The sequence below is a fragment of the Aulonocara sp. 'chitande type north' Nkhata Bay genome, linkage group LG18 (genome assembly GCF_057382095.1).
Source record: "Aulonocara sp. 'chitande type north' Nkhata Bay isolate Kocher_YH1m ecotype deep benthic linkage group LG18, A_spYH_male_GT1.1, whole genome shotgun sequence".
Taxonomy (NCBI): Eukaryota; Metazoa; Chordata; class Actinopteri; order Cichliformes; family Cichlidae; genus Aulonocara; species Aulonocara sp. 'chitande type north' Nkhata Bay.
This window is the reverse complement of record NC_141361.1, coordinates 38,822,746-38,841,593: the sequence shown is the minus strand read 5'-3', so window position 1 is coordinate 38,841,593 and position 18,848 is coordinate 38,822,746. Positions and strand designations below refer to the sequence as shown.

Here is an 18,848-nt window from a genome sequence, read left to right as displayed (position 1 = left end):
CTCACACGTATGCACAGGCAACAGTATCTGTATAACCACAGAAACCTCAGCTGTCATTCACATTAATGATAAAAGTTTTTTTCTTGTTCTTTTTTTTCAAGTGGGGAAGGGGGCAAAATTGTCAGATGCTTTTGTTTTTTGTGACTTTTGTTAGGACACCCTGCCAACTTTACATGGATAGAGATTTTAAGCCAAAACATGATTTTTTTTCCTGACATTTTCTCAGTTTTTGTAAACAAGGAAAATCAAAACATGATACCAGAGTGATTGCAAAAATAATTCCACACCTACACTCTTTGGTGAAAGTACAGTAATTATGCTGTTATTGTTATTTAGATAATCTCTACACAGAAAAACCCTTACACAACCTGTGAACCTTAAGGGATGTTCCAAAGTAGGTCACCATCCAAAGTAATGAGTAGACGCTCCTATTTCCCCTACTGCTGCCTTCACTGAGTCTGACACTCAAAGACTGTGTTCATTTTATTCTGCTAACAGTGAAACATTAGTGTAGGCTCACCTTACATCTGAGTTAAAGGTGTGAGAGTGTCAGCATAACTTATAACTTCATGACTGGTATGAATGCAATTTGCAATTTGTACACTGGCTGTTTAATGTGTAGGTTCCAGGTTGGACTCTCTGTTGCCTTCAGAATTGCCTCAATTCTTCATGGCATAGATTCAACAAGTTGCCGGAAACATTCCTCACGATATGTGGGTCCCATTCTACCACATCCTATATTAGATTGAGATCTGGTGACTGAGAAGGCCATTTGAGAATACATTCAAATCACCTTTCGTCCACATTCCGATGCTCAGCAGGACATCTTGACCATGTTGACATGTCTACATGAACTGAGCTGCTCCTATGTGATTATCCGGTTAGATATTTGCAAGGAGTTGAACAAGTATACCTAATAAATTGGTTGGTAAACATATATGAAATAAATGGACTGGTTTCTTTTGTTACTCACGATCAAACATATTAATATGTCATACAATTAACATCAGTGGATGCACGTCTGAGAGGGGCTTAAGAACACACATGAATAAGGACCTTAAAATGAACAGTTTGTGTAATAGTAACTGTTAAAAAAGGCAAAGTGCTTTCAGTTTGCAATCTTGTAAACCCTGGACAGATTAAATCAAGTATAAGAAACAGATCCTGGTTGTCACACTGAATATTTTTTCATTTTTATCTGACTGTGTTTGCTCATGTTCAGTATTTAAGCCTTCCAACAACTTTGCAGGCACATTTATGTCACTAAGCAGTCTGACATCATCACACTCAGACCCCTGTGAGTTCAACAGTTAGATGCTTAAAACAAACAGATCCAGCAACATTTAACTTTTTGGATCTTCAACAATCATCATGACTTTTTTACAGAACATGACAATAACAAGGACTGTACTATCATAGAGCCAGATGGTTTTTTCTGATTACAGTCCTGGGGGAGACAGTTGTTTTAGTGTTGCTTACTTTTCTCTGATGTCAACACAGTGAACCAAGTTTTTATATTATTTTTATTTTTTTAAATCATTAAGTCGGACATGAAGTCTGACAGAGTCACATGAGGTTTGCTTTAGGCTGTAACAGAGGCACGTCACTAGAAGGTTATCTGTAGCTTTCAGTCATTTGAGAGTTATGGAAAACTGCTTGCTCTAAGATTCTGTGCTGTCATGACTCAAACCTTTATTTTCAATATTTACACTTAGCTTAAGGTTAATTATTTTAATTAAATGCAGGTACCATGTCAAGTCTAGTGTATTGTGTATATATCAACTGAACTTGTGTAAAACTGACTTAAATAGTATTTAAATATATAAATAAATATAATAAATGCATTATTATTATTATTATTATTATTATTATTATTAATATTATAAGTCAAAATCATGATGTGTAGCCACACATATTAGTTTTAGGAATGTTTTGAGCAGGAATCTTTGACCTCTAATGTGTCAGCAGTGAATGCTTAAAAAGGTTTGAAGGAACCGACAGAGGTCATCTTTTGGCAAGTAATGCAGTGAAAGAGCTGGATCAGCAATCATGTAGCCAATGGATGATGGAAGTTGTGAATGTACCTTTCTGTCTGGGGGATCCAAGGGCCGCCAGTTGTTGGCTCTGAGCTGGTGAAGCTCATCAAATTTGAGGCTTATGTTCTCGATTGACAACTGAAGCATATCCCAAAAACCGGCCAGATCTGAGGCTACTGGACGAGGGTGGGCTTTGGGGTTCTATGACAGTAGATAAGCAGGAAGAATAGAAAAAAAACAAGAAAATGAATAAAAAGTTGTTATACACACTCTCATGTTAAACTTTGTATATATAGTATCTCAAAAAACTTGTCTGTGAATTCTGTCTGTGTATTGTAAATATTCTCATTCTTTTCTATTCTTACTCTATTTCTATTCAAGTACAACACTCCCGTACTTATTCTTAGTTTGTCTTATTTCTGTATGGTTGTTTAAATGTATAGTTGAATTTTTTCATTTTCATTTTATTATTTTTACACACATTTGATCCAGGAGGACAATATTTCGTCCCACCGCATACTTGAGCGTATATATTGTTGGGCTGACAATAAAACACTACTTGACTTGACTTGAAATAGTAAAAGATACTGGTATGCAGTTATAGAAATATATGATGACATTTTGTATGATAAGCTTGGCATTAATTACCATTTGCCATTACTAATATTTTATTACATTCAGTTGATCAGTCAATCAAATATTCACTGTATAATCAAAGTAAAGGTTTTTTCTTCAGTAAATGAAACAATTTAAAAGGTTAAACATTAGAAAACACAAGAAAAATATTGGAAAATTTGAAATTAAAAAGCTCATTAAAAGGAAAAGGAAGAAATGAAATTTAAAAAAAAATTTTTTTTAGTTAGGCTTAAGTCTGCTACACAGAAACAAAACGCTTTCCACTGCTTCAGACTCACCAGGTTCTCCTCACACAGCTCCCTGAACTGCTCAAACTTCTGGGACATCAGAAGCTGAGCACTTCCCATAGCACTTCTCATCTTCTCTAGGACTATAAGCACAGACACAGAGCTTAGAAAGAGACTCTTCTACATATTGATCTGTTCTTAACATGCACATACTACAACATCACTGATTGGCAACTAACAAATTTGTTTAAGCCTCAGGAGCTTTTCTGAGAGCTTGACATTTGAACCTACTCTGATTGTGGGTGTAACCCTGTCCCATTAAATGCCATTGCTCTTGATGCTCAATTTTATGACTGTTTGAATTTGTTTTACATACCAGAGCTGACTACCTGGTCACACACAATCCTGAGGACTATATTATTATTTACAGTAGTGTAAAATTAGAATATCTTGGAACCATTCTTATTTTTCTGATTTTAACGCAGAAAAGTAAACTGTCACATAAACTACATTCATTACACACAAAGTACAATATAGTCATTGCATCAATGGCTAACAATAACTATAATAAATATAATATATATACAATATATTTACACTACCAGTCAAAAGTTTTGGAATACTTTTCCAATTTTTTTCTTGTAAATTATGCAGTTTAGCGTCTAATTGCACTCTGAAATGAAAGCAAATCACAAATAAGCAATTGGAGTTAAAAATAATCATGGAATCAATTTATAGATCAAAGTGTATTCTAAACTTTTGACTCATCAAAGTAGCCTCCTTTAGTAGATATAACAGCTGTACACACCCGTGGCATTCTTTCTACAACAGAAATCAGATATTCTTCAGAAAGTTCTTCCCATATCTGCTGCAGAAGTTCCCATAAATGTGGACCTTGTAGGTTGCTTTGCTTTCACACTTCTGTTCATCCCAAATCAGCTCGATGGGGTTTAAGTCCGGAGACTGAGACACTCCGTGTTTTCAAGCTTATCATCTTCTTTTTTCCTGAGGTAGCTCTGGCATAGCTTGGACTTATGTTTTGGTCCTTATCTTGTTGTAGGATGAACCCCTGACCAACTATAGGTGCATACCAGAGGGTCCAGCATGGGCCTGCAGAATGCTGTGGTAGCTGTTTTGGTTCAGGGAGCCTCTCACTCTGTACAAGCTGCTGACCCTGGATCCAGCAAACAGCCCCAGACCATCCCACTTCCCCCTCCATGTTTGACAGTTGATGCCACACGCTGTTGAACCATCCTTTCACCTCCTTGTTGGCGTACAAAAATCCTGCGTGGTGAACCGAAGATTTCAAATTTTGCTTCATCACTCCGTAATCCAGTCTTCAGTAGTGTAATGGCGGTGTTTCATGGCCCAGGCACGTCTCTTTGTCTTATTCTGATGTCTTAGCGATGGTTTTCTTGCTGCAACTCGTCCTGTTAAACCTGCAGCTCGGATCCTTCTCTTCACAGTTGAAACTGAGACTTGCTTATTACGAACACTATTAAGCTGTTATTAAGCAACCTCAGTCCACCTCTTGTGAATCTCTCTCAAGTAATTGACACTTTTCTTGGCAATCTTCCTAAGGCTGCAGATGTCTCTATTACTTGTGCACCATTTGCTAGCAGACTTTTCCCTTCCATTAGTATGCTTCCATACAGCACTTTGTTAACAACCAATCTTTTCAGCAGTGACCTTCTGCAGCTTTAGGACCCAATATACTCGCTATATTGGTCATGTTACCATTTATCGAGCACTGAGGGCAAAAGTACTTTTCCAGAAAGCCTAATCTTATCAAACTGTTTCACACTCTGTGCGCTATATAAATAAGATTTAATTGAACTGATATATCATCACAATGGAGGTAATACACTGTATTTATAGTATTTCAGTAGCAGTTGACTCAAACGCAACTTATTGAATGAGATTCTAGGAAACAATCAAATTTATATGTTGCCTCCTAAACCTCTGGAAGAGGATTCAAGCATTAGGAAAGCACACACACACGAAGGATGGGGTCTGAGAGAGATTTTTTGACATGAAGAACAACAACAACACACACACACAAAGACGTACTGTCCTCAGGCAGGTCATTCTCCCGCTGGTCGAGTTCCATCTGTCGACACCAGCCTTCCATGCGGTCGGTTTCAGCCTGCAGCAGCTTCAGAAACCACCGTCCGTCTCTCTGGCAAACTGATCTCTGCACCACCTGCCATTTAAATAATGAAACTCACTACAGAAAACTGTATACTGTACTTTCTACAGGGTTGATAAGTTAGTTGTAATTCACGTCACAAGAATTTAGCCTTGGCCATGAGGACACTCCTGAAACCCAAGCTGCCCCCATCTGTATGTGCACGATAGAGAAAGTGCTGTTTTATTGTGCTATGTTAAATAAATATATAACATATAAAATCAGAGAAAGTGCATCTACATACATACACAAATAAATACGCAAACAATAATAATTTCCCACTTGCCCAGTTTGGGGGTCACTCCCTCAAGTGCTAAGATTACCACGGGGACTCCAGTTGCCTTGACCCGCCACATCTTCTCTAGCGTTTCTCTCTGCCCTTAGTATTTGGTAGCGAGCTTCTCAGGATCTTTCTTCCTAATGCTATCACTTAGTATAGATACAACTATCACTATGGCCATCTTCCTCTGCTTGTCCACTACCACTATGTCAGATGGCTAATCCATCACCAGTTTGTCCATCCGTATCTAGAAGTCCCACAGGACTCGGTCATTCTCAACCACCCTGGGGGACGTCTCCCATTTTTGCCTCAGGACTTCCAGGTCATACTCGACACAGATGTTTCTGTATAATATCCAAGCCACGTGGTTATGGTGTTACATGTATGCCTTGCCTGCTAGAATCTTGCCGTTATGTGCTGGATTGTGTCAGGGTCTTTGCACAGCTAGCACCTAGGGTCTTGCCTGGTGTGGCAGACCCCAGCCTCTACACTTATAGGTTGTTGCTGTTTTACCAGGGTGTCTGCTGTCTTTTAGTCCAGCTTTGTCCAGGAATTAGTAGGATATTTTATATCAACCACTTCTACCTGCTGGTGGTACATGCCATGCAGGGACCCATTGATGGATTCTTATCTTAATAAAGGTTATCTTAATTCAATTCAATTTTATTTATAAAGTGCCAAATCACAACAACAGTCGCCTCAATGCGCTTTACATTGTAAGGTAGACCCTACAATAATACATACAGAGAAAAACCCAACAATCATATGACCCCCTATGATCACGCACTTTGGCGACAGTGGGGAGGAAACATTTTATTAACAACAAGAAACATCCAGCAGAACCAGGCACAGGGAGGGGCGGGGCCATCTGCTAATCAAGTTTAAAGTTTCAAAACTCTAATTTGCAGCAGTCTCCTTAGATTGAAACAGCACCACTGTGAGTCAGTCTGAGCCAGAAAATACTGAAGTTTAATAAAAATAATACTTTTATCGATCTGTGTGTTAAATCAACAGATTAAACATGAATAAATTATTCATTCTATTCAATCTAAAAGACTCAAATTAGGCTTAAAACGTTCCTTTTTGATAAAGCATAGAGTTATGGTGCAATAGGTGTAGTCTGCTCAGGGTTTCCCATGATGCACTGAGTATTTCTTATTTGCTCAACTTTTTTCACTCACTATGTGTTTGCACACAATTCTGTGTTTAATCATTAGTTATTATTAATCTCTTGCTCTCTTCCACAGCATGTCTTTGTCCTGTCTTCCTCCCCTGATGCCATAGAGAAAGAAAAAGATTTATCAAAGGAGCTGTGGGAGAAGATAACTTGAACTTTATAAAACAGGAAAAGGACGTAAAAAGGTATCCAGACAATTGTAGTGTTCAAACTCTAATTAAGAAGTAGAATTATGGTGAAACCAAGCCACGGACAGGTACACCAACAAAAGCTTCAGCCAAAACTGCCAGAAAATTGCAAAGAAAAACCCACAAATAACCACAGCGGACATACAGGACTCGCTGAAAAAAAAAAAAGAGGGGCACTTGAAGAACAATGGGCTACATGGTCCCCAGATGAAAACCACAACTGCACTAATGCCCCAAAGCAGCCTATTTACAATATGCTAAATAACTCGGAAGCAAGCCTCATTACCGGGATGGATTACTTACATTGGGGATTTGGGGATGTATGAGCTACACAGGCACAGGGAACCTGTCCAAAATTGATTTCAAGATTAATCCAGCATGTTATCAGAAAATACTGGAGGAAAATTTGCACTCCTCAGCCCGCAAGCTGTCAATGGGATGCACATGTACATTCCAACATGACAATAATCCAAAACACAAGACTAAATCCACCTTAAATTCTTACAGGATAAAAAGTAAATATTCTAGAGTCGCCATCCCAGTCTCCTGATTACAATGTCATTGAGCCACTTTTGGGATATCTCAAACATGTAGGTCATGTAAGACAGCCCAAGGATTTACAGGACCTGGAGGCATTTTGCCAAGAAGAATGGACAGCTTTACCATCTGCGAAAATAAAATGCATCATCCACAACAACCACAAAATACTTCAAGCAGTCATTGAAGTTAAAGGAGGCAATACACACTATTAAGAACTAGGGTATGTAAACTTTTGATCAGGGTCATTGGGGTAGTTGGGTAGTTTTTTTGACAATGGTGTCATCCAACCACTAACCATTAGTGAAAGAAAAGCTTTTGTATTAGCATCCATATTCTCTAGAGGAGGGGTCGGCAACCCTGGGCACGTGTGCCAGCTAAGGGTTAACTGATGGCACGACAATAGCTGGATTGGCCATCGGGCATACCGGTGGCCAGTCCATTGTTCAGTTGTTTGGTGGTGACTATGGCTTCCACAGAGGCAGCAGGTGGATGAGGGAAAGGGGAGGCAGGAGGAGGAGAGACCCGAGGCGGCCACCGGTCCGAGTGTCAGGTGAACTGAACTTCAGGTAAGAAGTTATGACCTGCAGTCTATCTGGGTCAGATATAAACCAAGTTTAGGTGGAGTTTGTTTTCGTTGTGCTGACTTTTTACAGTCAGTTACAATAACTCGTACTGCGTGCTAGCTAGCATGACGGAGTTTTTATACAGCTGGGTGGGTGCGATAATGTTACTGATAGTGAACTTTATTTTATTCATAAGGTTAGTTAGTAGAGTTGTCAAATGTTCCGTAAAAAATGGAATCGTCTGGTATTCAGAGAAAATATTACGCGTTTCATGTTGAGCTGAAAAAGAACAGTTTGTCCCGAACTTCAGCTACAATGAAAAAGACACAAAGCTGGAGTTACTCTGTGTTTACGCTGCACAGCTGCCTCTTCTTCTCTCATTCTCTCTCCCTCTCTCTCCTGTTGCTACTTTAATCATGAAACTGATCAATGATCAGCTGATCGGCTTTTCTCTCTTGTTTATTTATCGCCCACTTTGCTCCAGAAAGAGGAAACCAGCGGATGTCGCGCTAAACAACAGCAGCACGTTTAAGCTTGATCAGCTGTTGTTAGAATTTATTTAATATTACTTTCTAGTATCAGCTGATGTTTGCTGGAGCCACAGCTGTAAAGCTGCTGGTCATGATGTCGGTTTGGATATGTGGTGAGAGGGAAACATGAAGATGAAACCAGGAGATGTCCTTACTGAATCATCAGAGCTGAACAGGTGATGGAGAAACAGGTTTACCTTTTAGCTGACATGGATGAGTTGAAGTTATGATCTGTTTCTGAGAGACAAATAACACCAGGATCCTTTTCTAAGCAGCTGACAGCTGGTAACTGTGCAGGGGCGGGTCTAGGAAAGTGTTGCCAGGGGGGCAGGTAGGGCATTAACAGGGAAAGGGGGGCACAAAGAAATACTTTCTTATTTTCATTTAAAATGTCTCGCTTTTATTAAATAATTATCTGAAGCTTACAACCAAAGTTTTTATTAGATGTAAAATGTATAGAAATCATACATAGACCAACAAGACTGTGTGCATTACTGTCACAACAGCGTTTGTTTTCATTCAAAGGGTTCGTGGCTTTTCCTGTAATACCTGGTGGGCCGGTCTCTAGTCAAAATCCCCGGGCCGATGTTTTGTCCCAGTCCAGCCCTCGGCACAACAGGTGTATTAGGTGTATGGACCAATGTTTTCTTTTCTAATCAAATCAAAAAGCTTTAATGAGCAGCTGGGTTTGTCTCGCATTAACTGGTTGGACACAGAGGACATCGAAATGCAGCTGATTGAACTGAAAAGCTCGACTCTGTGGGGGCCAAAGTTTGCAGAACTACGAAAGCAGCTGGAATCCACAGCTGTGCGTGTTCATGGAGCTGCATGTTCATCACTACCTGACAAGGTTAACTGTCTTCAGAACATTGCAGAGGCTTTATTGACAGTATTTGGCTCTACATATCTGTGTGAGCAGATTTTCTCTCACATGAGTCCTCAGGTCGCCGTCTGAATGCTGGACACTCGGAGACCTGTGTCTCTGAGTGGGAGACCAGAGATCACATTAACATGTGTGTCTCTGTATTAACAAACATGCCATATTGGCCCAGTTTATTTTTCTTATCATTGTTGTGAGGAGGCCATAAACATAAAAAAACATAAAAAGTCTTTTTTTTTTCAAAATAGCTGATAACTATTCGCTGATAGCTGCCAACATCTGCCAACAAATATAATTCTATTCTAAGTTTTTCTATATATTGTGTAACTGTTAATATACAGCGTTATTACATCTATTGCTAATGCAATCATATGGCACATTGACTTCTGAGGGAATTTTAGATGGCACTCATCATCAGAAAGGTTGCCGACCCCTGATCTAGAAAATAGGCAAAACTTATGAGCGCAACTGTAAATGTAATGTAAAACTAAAGTTAACCAAATAGTATCACTGAATATTCTCCCACATACCTCCAGTATAGCAGAACTGTTGAAACTGACATCAAGTTGGTCATCTGTTACACTGTCTATCCATGGGTCTGGAGGGGGAAGGATGGATGGGTCAAAGCCCACATCCTCATAGTCATCAGAGGCACAGGCATGGTAGTGGTTCCCTGAGCCCTGGATGCTGACGGTGGAAGTGGTGGCATCGCGGGAATATTGCCGAGGGATGGCACGAGATGACAGTATTTCCATGTCAGTGTCCGGGGAGTTTATAGGTGTGTCTAGTAGGTCTGGCATGTCCAGATCTGCCTGGATGGAATAATGAGTACAGAAATCAGTGGATTTGTGAGCAGTGCAGGTCTGTTATACCTGTTTGCATTTGTTGCTAAATGATGTTCACCCTCATTTAGAGATGAAGTGAAGGGGCCATAAAAAAAAAATCAACTGACTTCCTCAGAAACAGATGATGTTTTTTACAAGTGTAATATGTTTTTATTAGTTTTTTGGCTTTTTTTACTTTACTTTTAAGGAAATTTTCAAATGAAAAGACGATTTCTACTCGATTAAAACTGCAACCAAATACCACCGCAATCTCAAGCCAAAATTGATCTTTTTAAAGCTCAACATTTGTTCTTAAGTAGCTTTGAGCATCAATAATCAGTGTAGCATCATGTGCTATGTCATAGTTTCAATACCAAAACTGCACCAACCGAATGTCTGTCATGTCAACTAACAGAAAAAAGCACTGATGCCCTCAATAATGAATTATTTTATGACATTTCATCTTAAAAAAACCCAAAACTGCATTTTGGATAAACTTTTAAAGAACGATATCACCATTTGAGTTCGGTGCCTATATTCTTGTTTTACATTTTGTTGCCAGGCTCATCTTCAAGCTGTGATTGATTGATTGTTTGAAGGTTGAGCGCCTTCAAATATTGCACAAATACAAGAAAGCAGTCCTACATATGTGTTTATTATATGCACTGAAGGGAATGTACTGGTCAAAAATTACTCCGAAATTCCTCACAGTGTTTCTGGAGGGCAAGGTAACGCCATCCTGCGAGTATCCAGAAAGTAAGAAACGAAAGAAAGGGTTTTGTTTGGGTATTCCTCGACTACAAGGACTTCAGTAAAAGACTGTTATCCTTTGAATACTAATAGATAAAAAAAGGCTCTCAGAGTAGGTAATCCAGCACAAAAAATGTAGCATTCATAAAGCTCCATAATTGGCTGCAAGTGAATACTATGTGAATTAAACTGTAAATATATATATTTTCTGATTATAACAGAAATAGTGACAAACAAACAAAAGACATATGTGCCTTTTTAAATGTAAATATCTCATAAGCTAAGAGGCATCATTGATCTCAAGCAAACTGCCAACTCTTGGACCATGTTCTGGTTCAGTATAGTATTTCTCATGTTTTTAAAATATGGGTGTTTTGTTAAAATATAGCCAGTGCATTTCTTTTACCTTGCAGCTCTGGTGCAGGTTTTTCTTTAGCACTGCTTTAAACTCAAAGCGACCAGTGTGTCTCAAGGAAGCTGCAAGCATTATTTTGTATGGGTGCAGTCGGTACCAAAACTTACCTGCACAGCTGCTGTCACACTATTGGAGCGCTGGAACCGACGATACCTGAGCATCAGAGGGGGAAAAAAGAATAAATACTAGAATAAAATTTCTGCCCTCTGCTTTCAGAGAACATACGTCTTCACATACACATCTTTAAAATGTTGTAAGTTTACATTTGCACTAGTCTATTCTTTTTCCATCTAACAATTACTACTTTTTTGTTTGGAGATTTGAGGTTCCCTGTGACTCTAGGATGTCAGTTGTGAGAAGAGGTGTAAAATGAATGCTACCAGAGGTTATAAAAGATTTTCTAAATGCATTAGTGCCATCTGAGCTTAACTGTTCAGTGCTCCAATAAAAGAAATAAAAAAGTTGCAAGTAGCGCAAAATAAGGATGAAGTAGCTGCTTGTAAATTAGATGCATCATAATCTGGGCTGGCTTACAGTTTGACACGGTCAGTTTTGCTAAATCAACAGTCTTTCTCCACCATCATGACAGAAAAAGTTATGCTTTTCCAAACTGTTTAGATACAGCTGAATGTTTGTATCTTGGTCACATCCAACCTGGAGACCCTGAAGCAGATAACACATGCTTAAATGGTCTTAAGGGGTATCAAACTAGCACATTAAATGGCTACAAATACACAACCCATGTCCACTAGTAGATGGGATGTTAGGATGCTGAAAACCTGGATTATGAAGGATTCTTCCAGACTCAAAAGACAGAGGATGAATGAATGAAATAACTTGTGTAAGTACTGCTTCCCTTGCTTGCACTCTCAGAGGAAAAGCACACAGAAAAAAACATGCTGGAGAAAACAAAAGAGAACATTTAAAACAGTCAACTGTTTGAAATGTGCTTCCCAGTAATAGCTTCAAAGAAATGTATAAATGACAAAAGAAGTAGAAAAGAGGGCTATTGTGTTATTGTGTTTAGATACATTAGGCTAAATCCAACAAAAAAAGTCTCACCCTCTGTCATCTTCCACTTGCACACCTACAGAGGTGAACTTGGAGGGGTCCTCTGGATCCGGAACATCCTCTGGTCCGTCAACCTAGAGGAGGCAAAAAGAGCAAAACTAAAAATAATCACAACAATAAGCTTCATAAAAATGAATATGCATTTCTTTATGTAAAGGAGACCCAAGACAGATTACAGATTAATAGCAGATCTAGAATTTTTAGAAAAATAGTAATAGTCATCGTAACAAAGAGGTGAAACAGACCCCTACTTTGTGTGAAGCTTGTTAAATATTCTCTATCCAGCAGGGTAACATGTGGTTCTTAGCAGAAATGAAAACACAGATAAACAAGCTCCACATAATTTATAAGTAACTGAAGCTCAATATTTCGTTGACCGTGATCTCACGTATACCTGGATGCCTATGGAGAGACATTTTCCCTTCCTGAACGCATCTTTCCTATAATCATCCCGGTGGTCTTCAACTACTTGCCCCCTGCTCAGGATTGAGGGGATGGTGGTGTTGACTGTCATGGTGCTATTGTTGACATGCTGACTGGCTGGTCCGTGGACCTATGCAAGAATATTGAGAACACTGTAAATACAATATTCAGTAAGACAATAAAAATACAGTGTATTCTAGCTGAAATTGGAAAATATTTGTGGGTGTTTATTACGACGATGCTTACAGTAAAAACTAAAGCACTAAAGCACTGACCTGAGCATTAGCAGCCTCTATGGCAGCTGTCAAGGCCTTCATGCTGTCAATGCTTTCTGTGGAGTTACTGAGCCCTGATTGGATGGTCATGTCACCTCTAGGTCCCTCTTCTTCCATGTAGGCATCCTGGTTAGTTTTAGAATACACAGTCATTTTAAGACAAGTTATATCACACACCTTCATCCATCCATCCATGAATAAAACCATGAATGAGCTGATGAACATTACCTGATGCTGCTGAAGTGAAGCAGAGTAAAGTTACAGAGGTCTTATTAGAGACACAGTTAAGCATTTTGCAATTTGGTAGAATTTGTAAAAGTTTAAATTTCTTCGGTATTGAACAGCAGAAATTAGGCATTCTTGTTGGAGGTCATTTTGGGGGAAAAAAACAGCAGCCAACAGCACCATACACAACAGTAGACTGGTGCTTAATAAGCAGGCGAATAATGCAGAAAACAGAGATTTGAGATGGTCAACTGTTCTTGAAGTACAAGAAGCTGGTGGTGGAAGCGAAACGGCAAAAGTTTTTAAAAGCGCAGTTTTTATATTCTTTTGTGCTGGTCCAGTGAATTTTGGTCAGAGAGTGACAAAACCTGCAAAATCTGTGAGATGTCGCCCTTTAGCACCCGACGTGCCCGTGTACACGCCGTTGGGTGAACGGGGTGACCGTGCTCTGTGTTTACATCTTTTTAGTGGAATCCGTTACCTGCTCGCATTTGCTGTTTTAGCTGTTTGGCAGTTGTTGAAATAGTTTTGTAAGCTTTAGCCTGAGATTCTGGCGTTTCTGGCAAAATACATTTATATTTAAAAAATTATTCAGGATTTAATGAATTGAAATCGCTTTATTCAAACTAAAATCGATTTGAACCAGGAAAATCCATTTTTTATACCCATCCCCAATCCTGGTACCCCATGCACTTATGGACATCCTTATGTTCGAACATGGTCTTCGTTATGGACAAACTGCACAAAAGACCAGTAATAAAACACCACCAAGATTCAGATTAGTTCTCTCAATCACACCACTCCACATCTCGCTGTTGTTGCCCATGTGAGCGTTGAAGTCTCCCAGTAGCACAAGGGAGTCACCATCAGAGGGGATACTCCCAAGAGCATCCCAATGTACCCACAAAGGCCAAGTCCAGTCTGGAACAGAGTCCAGCCCTTGTCCAGGAAACTAGTTTCAGAGCCCAAGCCATGTGTTAAGCTAAACCTGACTATATCTAGCTGGTATCGCTCAACCTCATGCACTAGCACATGCTCCTTTCCCACCAGTGAGGTGACATTCCATGTACCAATAGCCAGCCTTGATTGTTGGGGATTGGACTGCAGGGCCTCCTTCGTTCATCGATCATCAAATTATTTATCTGTTATTGGGAACAGGTTCTTAGTATTTGTGTCTCTGTGCATCACCACAGTGAATTTTAAACAAAACCCTTAGCTTTAACTCAGGGGATTTACCAAAAGTATTGTATTAACAGATTAGAAACTACATTCCCCTATTTTCAGATACCCGAAAATAATTGGACAAGCATGTTCAAGTGAGACCTACTCCCTCATTAGTTTATAACCAATTCAGAAGATAAGAGATCTGGAAATGATTGCACTCAATAGCAATCATTTATGTGCAGGAACTCTCAACATGAGGTTCATGCACATAAAGGAGGCCATCACTAGGCTGAAAAAACAAAATAAACCTATCAGAGAGATACCACAAAGTTTAGGAATGTATAAATCAGGGGTGTCAGATGGTCTGCTGGAACAAGTAATGCACTGCCCAACTCTGTAACCAGGATGACCAGATTATCCAGAAAACATCTAAAAGTGCAGTTCTGTAAAAATAAAATCTTTAGACAGATGAAACTCATGAACAACTCATTGATTCAGTTCTATTTCTACTGGGTCAATTCACAGCAACAGTCGCCTCAAGTCATAAGCTAAAGAAGATAACATCATCTGTCAACCAGGCAATGTTATGACATGAAGATGTATGTCTGCCAGTGGAACTGAATAAATAGTGTATATTGATGAATTATGTGACTGCTGAGCAGGGGTATAGTCAGATTTAGACTAATGGTACAAAACGGATTGGATGATTTTTCACAGTGGAAATTAATAATGACCCTCAAAGCAAAGAAATAGAATATTCTTCAGTGACAAATCAGTCATCTGATCTCAACCAAAGAGGACAAAACTGAAGGCAGACGAGACCCACAACAAGCAACAACTGAAGGTCACTGCACAAAGGTCTGGCAGAGCATCTCAAGGAAAAAAATACAGCACATGATGATATCCATGGGATCTAGACTTCAGGGAGTCAGTGACCTGAAAGGACTTTCATCCAAATATTAAAATTAATTCCTATGTTTTAAATTGTGTTGAAAATGATGGACTGCGTATAAAAACAGTTAATGCAGGTTTTTTCTTTTTTTTTACTAAATTCCAAATTATGGACGAAACTGCACAAGACCTAGTGTGAATGCAAGCACTATTACTCAGGAAACAATGAAAGTACGTATGCTTCCTTTATGTTGCTATGAATGACACCTCCATGGTACACATAAGGATGTAACCACACAAAGAGCAGATTAATATGATGGACAAATTCTTTGTGCAGTACCTGTGCAGACTCTGTGCTGCTCTGGGCTGTAATGGAGATGTATGGCTTGGAGGCTGTGGAGCAGGTTGAAGTTCTGGGTGGCACTGGAGGAGGAGTTTTCTTGTAAGTGGTGATGCAAGATGAAACTAAAGGAACAAGAAAGAAGAAAAGAAAACGGGAAGATGAGGAGACAGGATATGTTATAAATTAGTTTGATATACAAATACTGCACCAGAATGACAAGATTTGAGGTAACTATGCCTACAACCAAAGTTGTATTTTTACATTTGTACCCAGATACAATACCCACAGAAGATAACTGATCACATTTTCAATACCAGAAAACCTACATCATCTTTAAGGACATCTTTTATTTATTTAATTCTAAAAATGGATGTGGATATATCAGAACTATGACACAATATTAAGCCACATTTTCACAAAAGTGAAAGCTATTTTTTATGATGCTGAAAGGTGCAAGTTCAATAATGCAACGAAAAACTATAATCCTATATACTCGGAAGTAAAAATTAAAAGAAAAATGAAAGAACAAAGCCGGTGTAGCCAACTGAAAGTGGCTGGGGTAGATGAATATAAAACCTAAGGACATGTTGTGGACTTGTGGACAGGAACATGTGTCCTTATAACTGCGTGAAACAGATTTGTTTAAGTGATGTATAAATAAGCCTCTGCTTTATTACACGTTCCACACAATGGATTTAATGTCACAGGTTCAATGCTGGGTGACAAAACAACAGACAGGTAGACAGTTTCGCAAGGGTACTGATCTAGAGCTATCAGTTTAGTTTTTAATTAAATATAAATAGTGTGCAGGGAGATATGCATTGTGAATAGGCCTCCAAAATATGTAATTGACCAATAATTATGTAATCACAAGGGATAATTAAATGACCAGTCATCTTAAGTTAGTTTATGTAAGAACAACGTTTCCTTAAAAACATGCAGTGGTAGATATTTATGCTTGACACACACTAGGGGAGCAGTTAGGGTGGGGGCACAACAGTCTAATCCCCAGCTACTGAAACTAGGTTTTAGAACATAGAACACCATTTCATACTGTGTTATACCTATTCTAGTTATAACTGAGAAAATATTGCCTTAGTATATTTTAGCCAGAATTATCAGACTCTTCCATCACAGTAGATGGTAAATGGACTGGTTCTTATATAGGAATTTTCTACTCTATTTGAGCAATCGAAGGGCTTTACACAACTTGCCTCTTTTTTTCTATGCAAGTGCTTTCTATCTAACATTTGCATGGATTCATACTCCAATGGATACATCAGTGAGCAACTTGGGGTTAGTATCATGCCCAAGGCTATTTGGCATGCATACTGGATTGTCTGTAGAAGACGATCAAATCAACTTCCGGTTAGTAGGTGACTTGCTCTACCACCTGAGCTACAGCCACCCCAATAAGATCTCACACTTGTAAGTTGGTGGAATAGGTCTTGGAAATAAAAATATAATGATAAAATACAATCAGCTGTAAGTTTAACCAATAGAACAAATAAGAAAATATCATGTATAAAATGATTCTTACTCTTACTGATAGTCTGACCATGGAGGCTAGGTATGTGTGTCTGTATGTGTGTGGGTGTGTGTTGTAGTGGCAGATTTCCATACTCTATGCACTGATCACATGTTTGAACAATATCACTTTAGTAATAGTAAAATCACTTTGTCTCAAAGTTATAGATATGTAGGATGTTATCACAAGTGGGCCTTGTGCTGATTACACTTTCACAGTGGGGCCATTGTATGTAGGTTAGAGACATCCAGGTGCCACATGTAAGGGAGGTGACGGGTGGTTGTAAATTTCCCTTTTGGAGGAAGGGTTTGAGGATGAGCTGAACTGGGAGGTATAGAGCTACGTGATGTGCTGTGGAATTTCCTTTGTCTGAGTTTGGTCAGGTCGTATTTAAGAGTTCAGGGCGGTGCCCATCTTTAGAGACCTTTTGGTGTGTTACCTGAGTGTTTTCTCATGTTCATGTGAAAATAAGGTAATGATACATGCAACTGAAGTAAGATTGCATAAACTGAATAAAACAGAAGGATATACACATGTGACTGAAAGTTCAAATGTGATGGAATTACTGAAAAGTCATGCTAAGAATAACATGGAAAAGAAGATGTTATACAGTCATTTTAAAGTTTGTTTTAAATTGTGTATGTAGAAAAGTCAGAAAGAAAGAGGATGATAAGTCGTGATATCTTCTGATGTCATCTCAGAAGATGTTACATCCAGAGAGAGAGGAGAAAGGATGACCTGGTACAAAAGTGTTGCGCAGAAGAAATAAGCTGCTCTTCCCTTAAGTGAAAATACATTGATGTTGGTTTTTTTTTTGCACTAATAAAGTTGTGGAGTTGTAAAGTATTTTGTCTAGTGTCAATTATATCATCAGTTATATCATTATCGCAAATTTTCAAATGTATATCGTGACAAATATTTTTGGTCATATCGCCCTGCTCTAACTGTGACTACTGGAACAAGAAGGCATAGGTGGGCAAGAGATAAAATCAGGGCACTGTCGGAATGTCACTACACAAGTAACACCAGCGGAAGGGGTTACATGAAGAGGACAGGGGACCTGTGGAATCTTTGATACACAGTATCATGTCTGACGACGAAACAACTATTAGCTCAGTGTTCCAAAATTCAGAAGAAGGGACTGCTATCACAGCTGGAGATCGACAAGGTACAAAACAAATACTATGGCAAGGGGGAGGTAGGATGGGGGGGGGATATCATCACCCCCACCCGAGATTGGGTACCAAAGCGACAAGTACGATGGAAGAAGGAGAATTGAGTGTGAGAGAAACTGACCTGAAAGAGAGGATGATTGCAAAGATGGCAATATGGAGCAGGTTACCAAGACTATGTGAAGTACCCTCTGAAGGTCTACTAGAATGTGTGAATGCAGCACTATGGACAATCCCTACTGTGACCATCACCAAAACCAATCAGCTGATCTATACCACGGCAGCAGTGATCAGTGAGATGCTTGGCTACAAGATAAACCGCCACAAGGAGCAGTACCCTCCATGGAGAAGGAGACTAGAGTACACCACAGCAACCTCCCTAAACAGAAATTATCACAGTGGCAGACATCCAAGAAAGGGTCTCCAGTTTGAAGAGTTGGACAGCACCAGGCCCTGATTCACACCTGCTGGTAAAAGAAGCTGACTGCACTCCATGAGCATCTGACAGCACAAAAGAACCAG

The 18,848-nt window shown here is 39.2% G+C and overlaps 1 protein-coding gene across 4 annotated transcripts in view; it reads right to left on the bottom strand.

The window, feature by feature from the left end:
- LOC147309152 (disks large-associated protein 1-like) overlaps positions 1-18,848 on the bottom strand; it is a 168,637-nt gene that overhangs the window by 10,227 nt on the left and 139,562 nt on the right. For 3 of the 4 annotated variants that reach the window (XM_086270641.1, XM_086270640.1, XM_086270642.1), the window contains 9 exons: positions 15,624-15,748; positions 13,004-13,129; positions 12,700-12,858; positions 12,297-12,379; positions 11,342-11,387; positions 9,776-10,057; positions 4,970-5,102; positions 2,951-3,042; positions 2,085-2,237 (listed from right to left, as the gene is read on the bottom strand). In XM_086270641.1, the coding sequence (XP_086126767.1) occupies positions 2,085-2,237; positions 2,951-3,042; positions 4,970-5,102; positions 9,776-10,057; positions 11,342-11,387; positions 12,297-12,379; positions 12,700-12,858; positions 13,004-13,129; positions 15,624-15,748 (1,199 nt within the window). The remainder of the gene's footprint in view (positions 1-2,084; positions 2,238-2,950; positions 3,043-4,969; positions 5,103-9,775; positions 10,058-11,341; positions 11,388-12,296; positions 12,380-12,699; positions 12,859-13,003; positions 13,130-15,623; positions 15,749-18,848) is intronic. The other variant, XM_086270643.1, reaches the window with a different exon arrangement.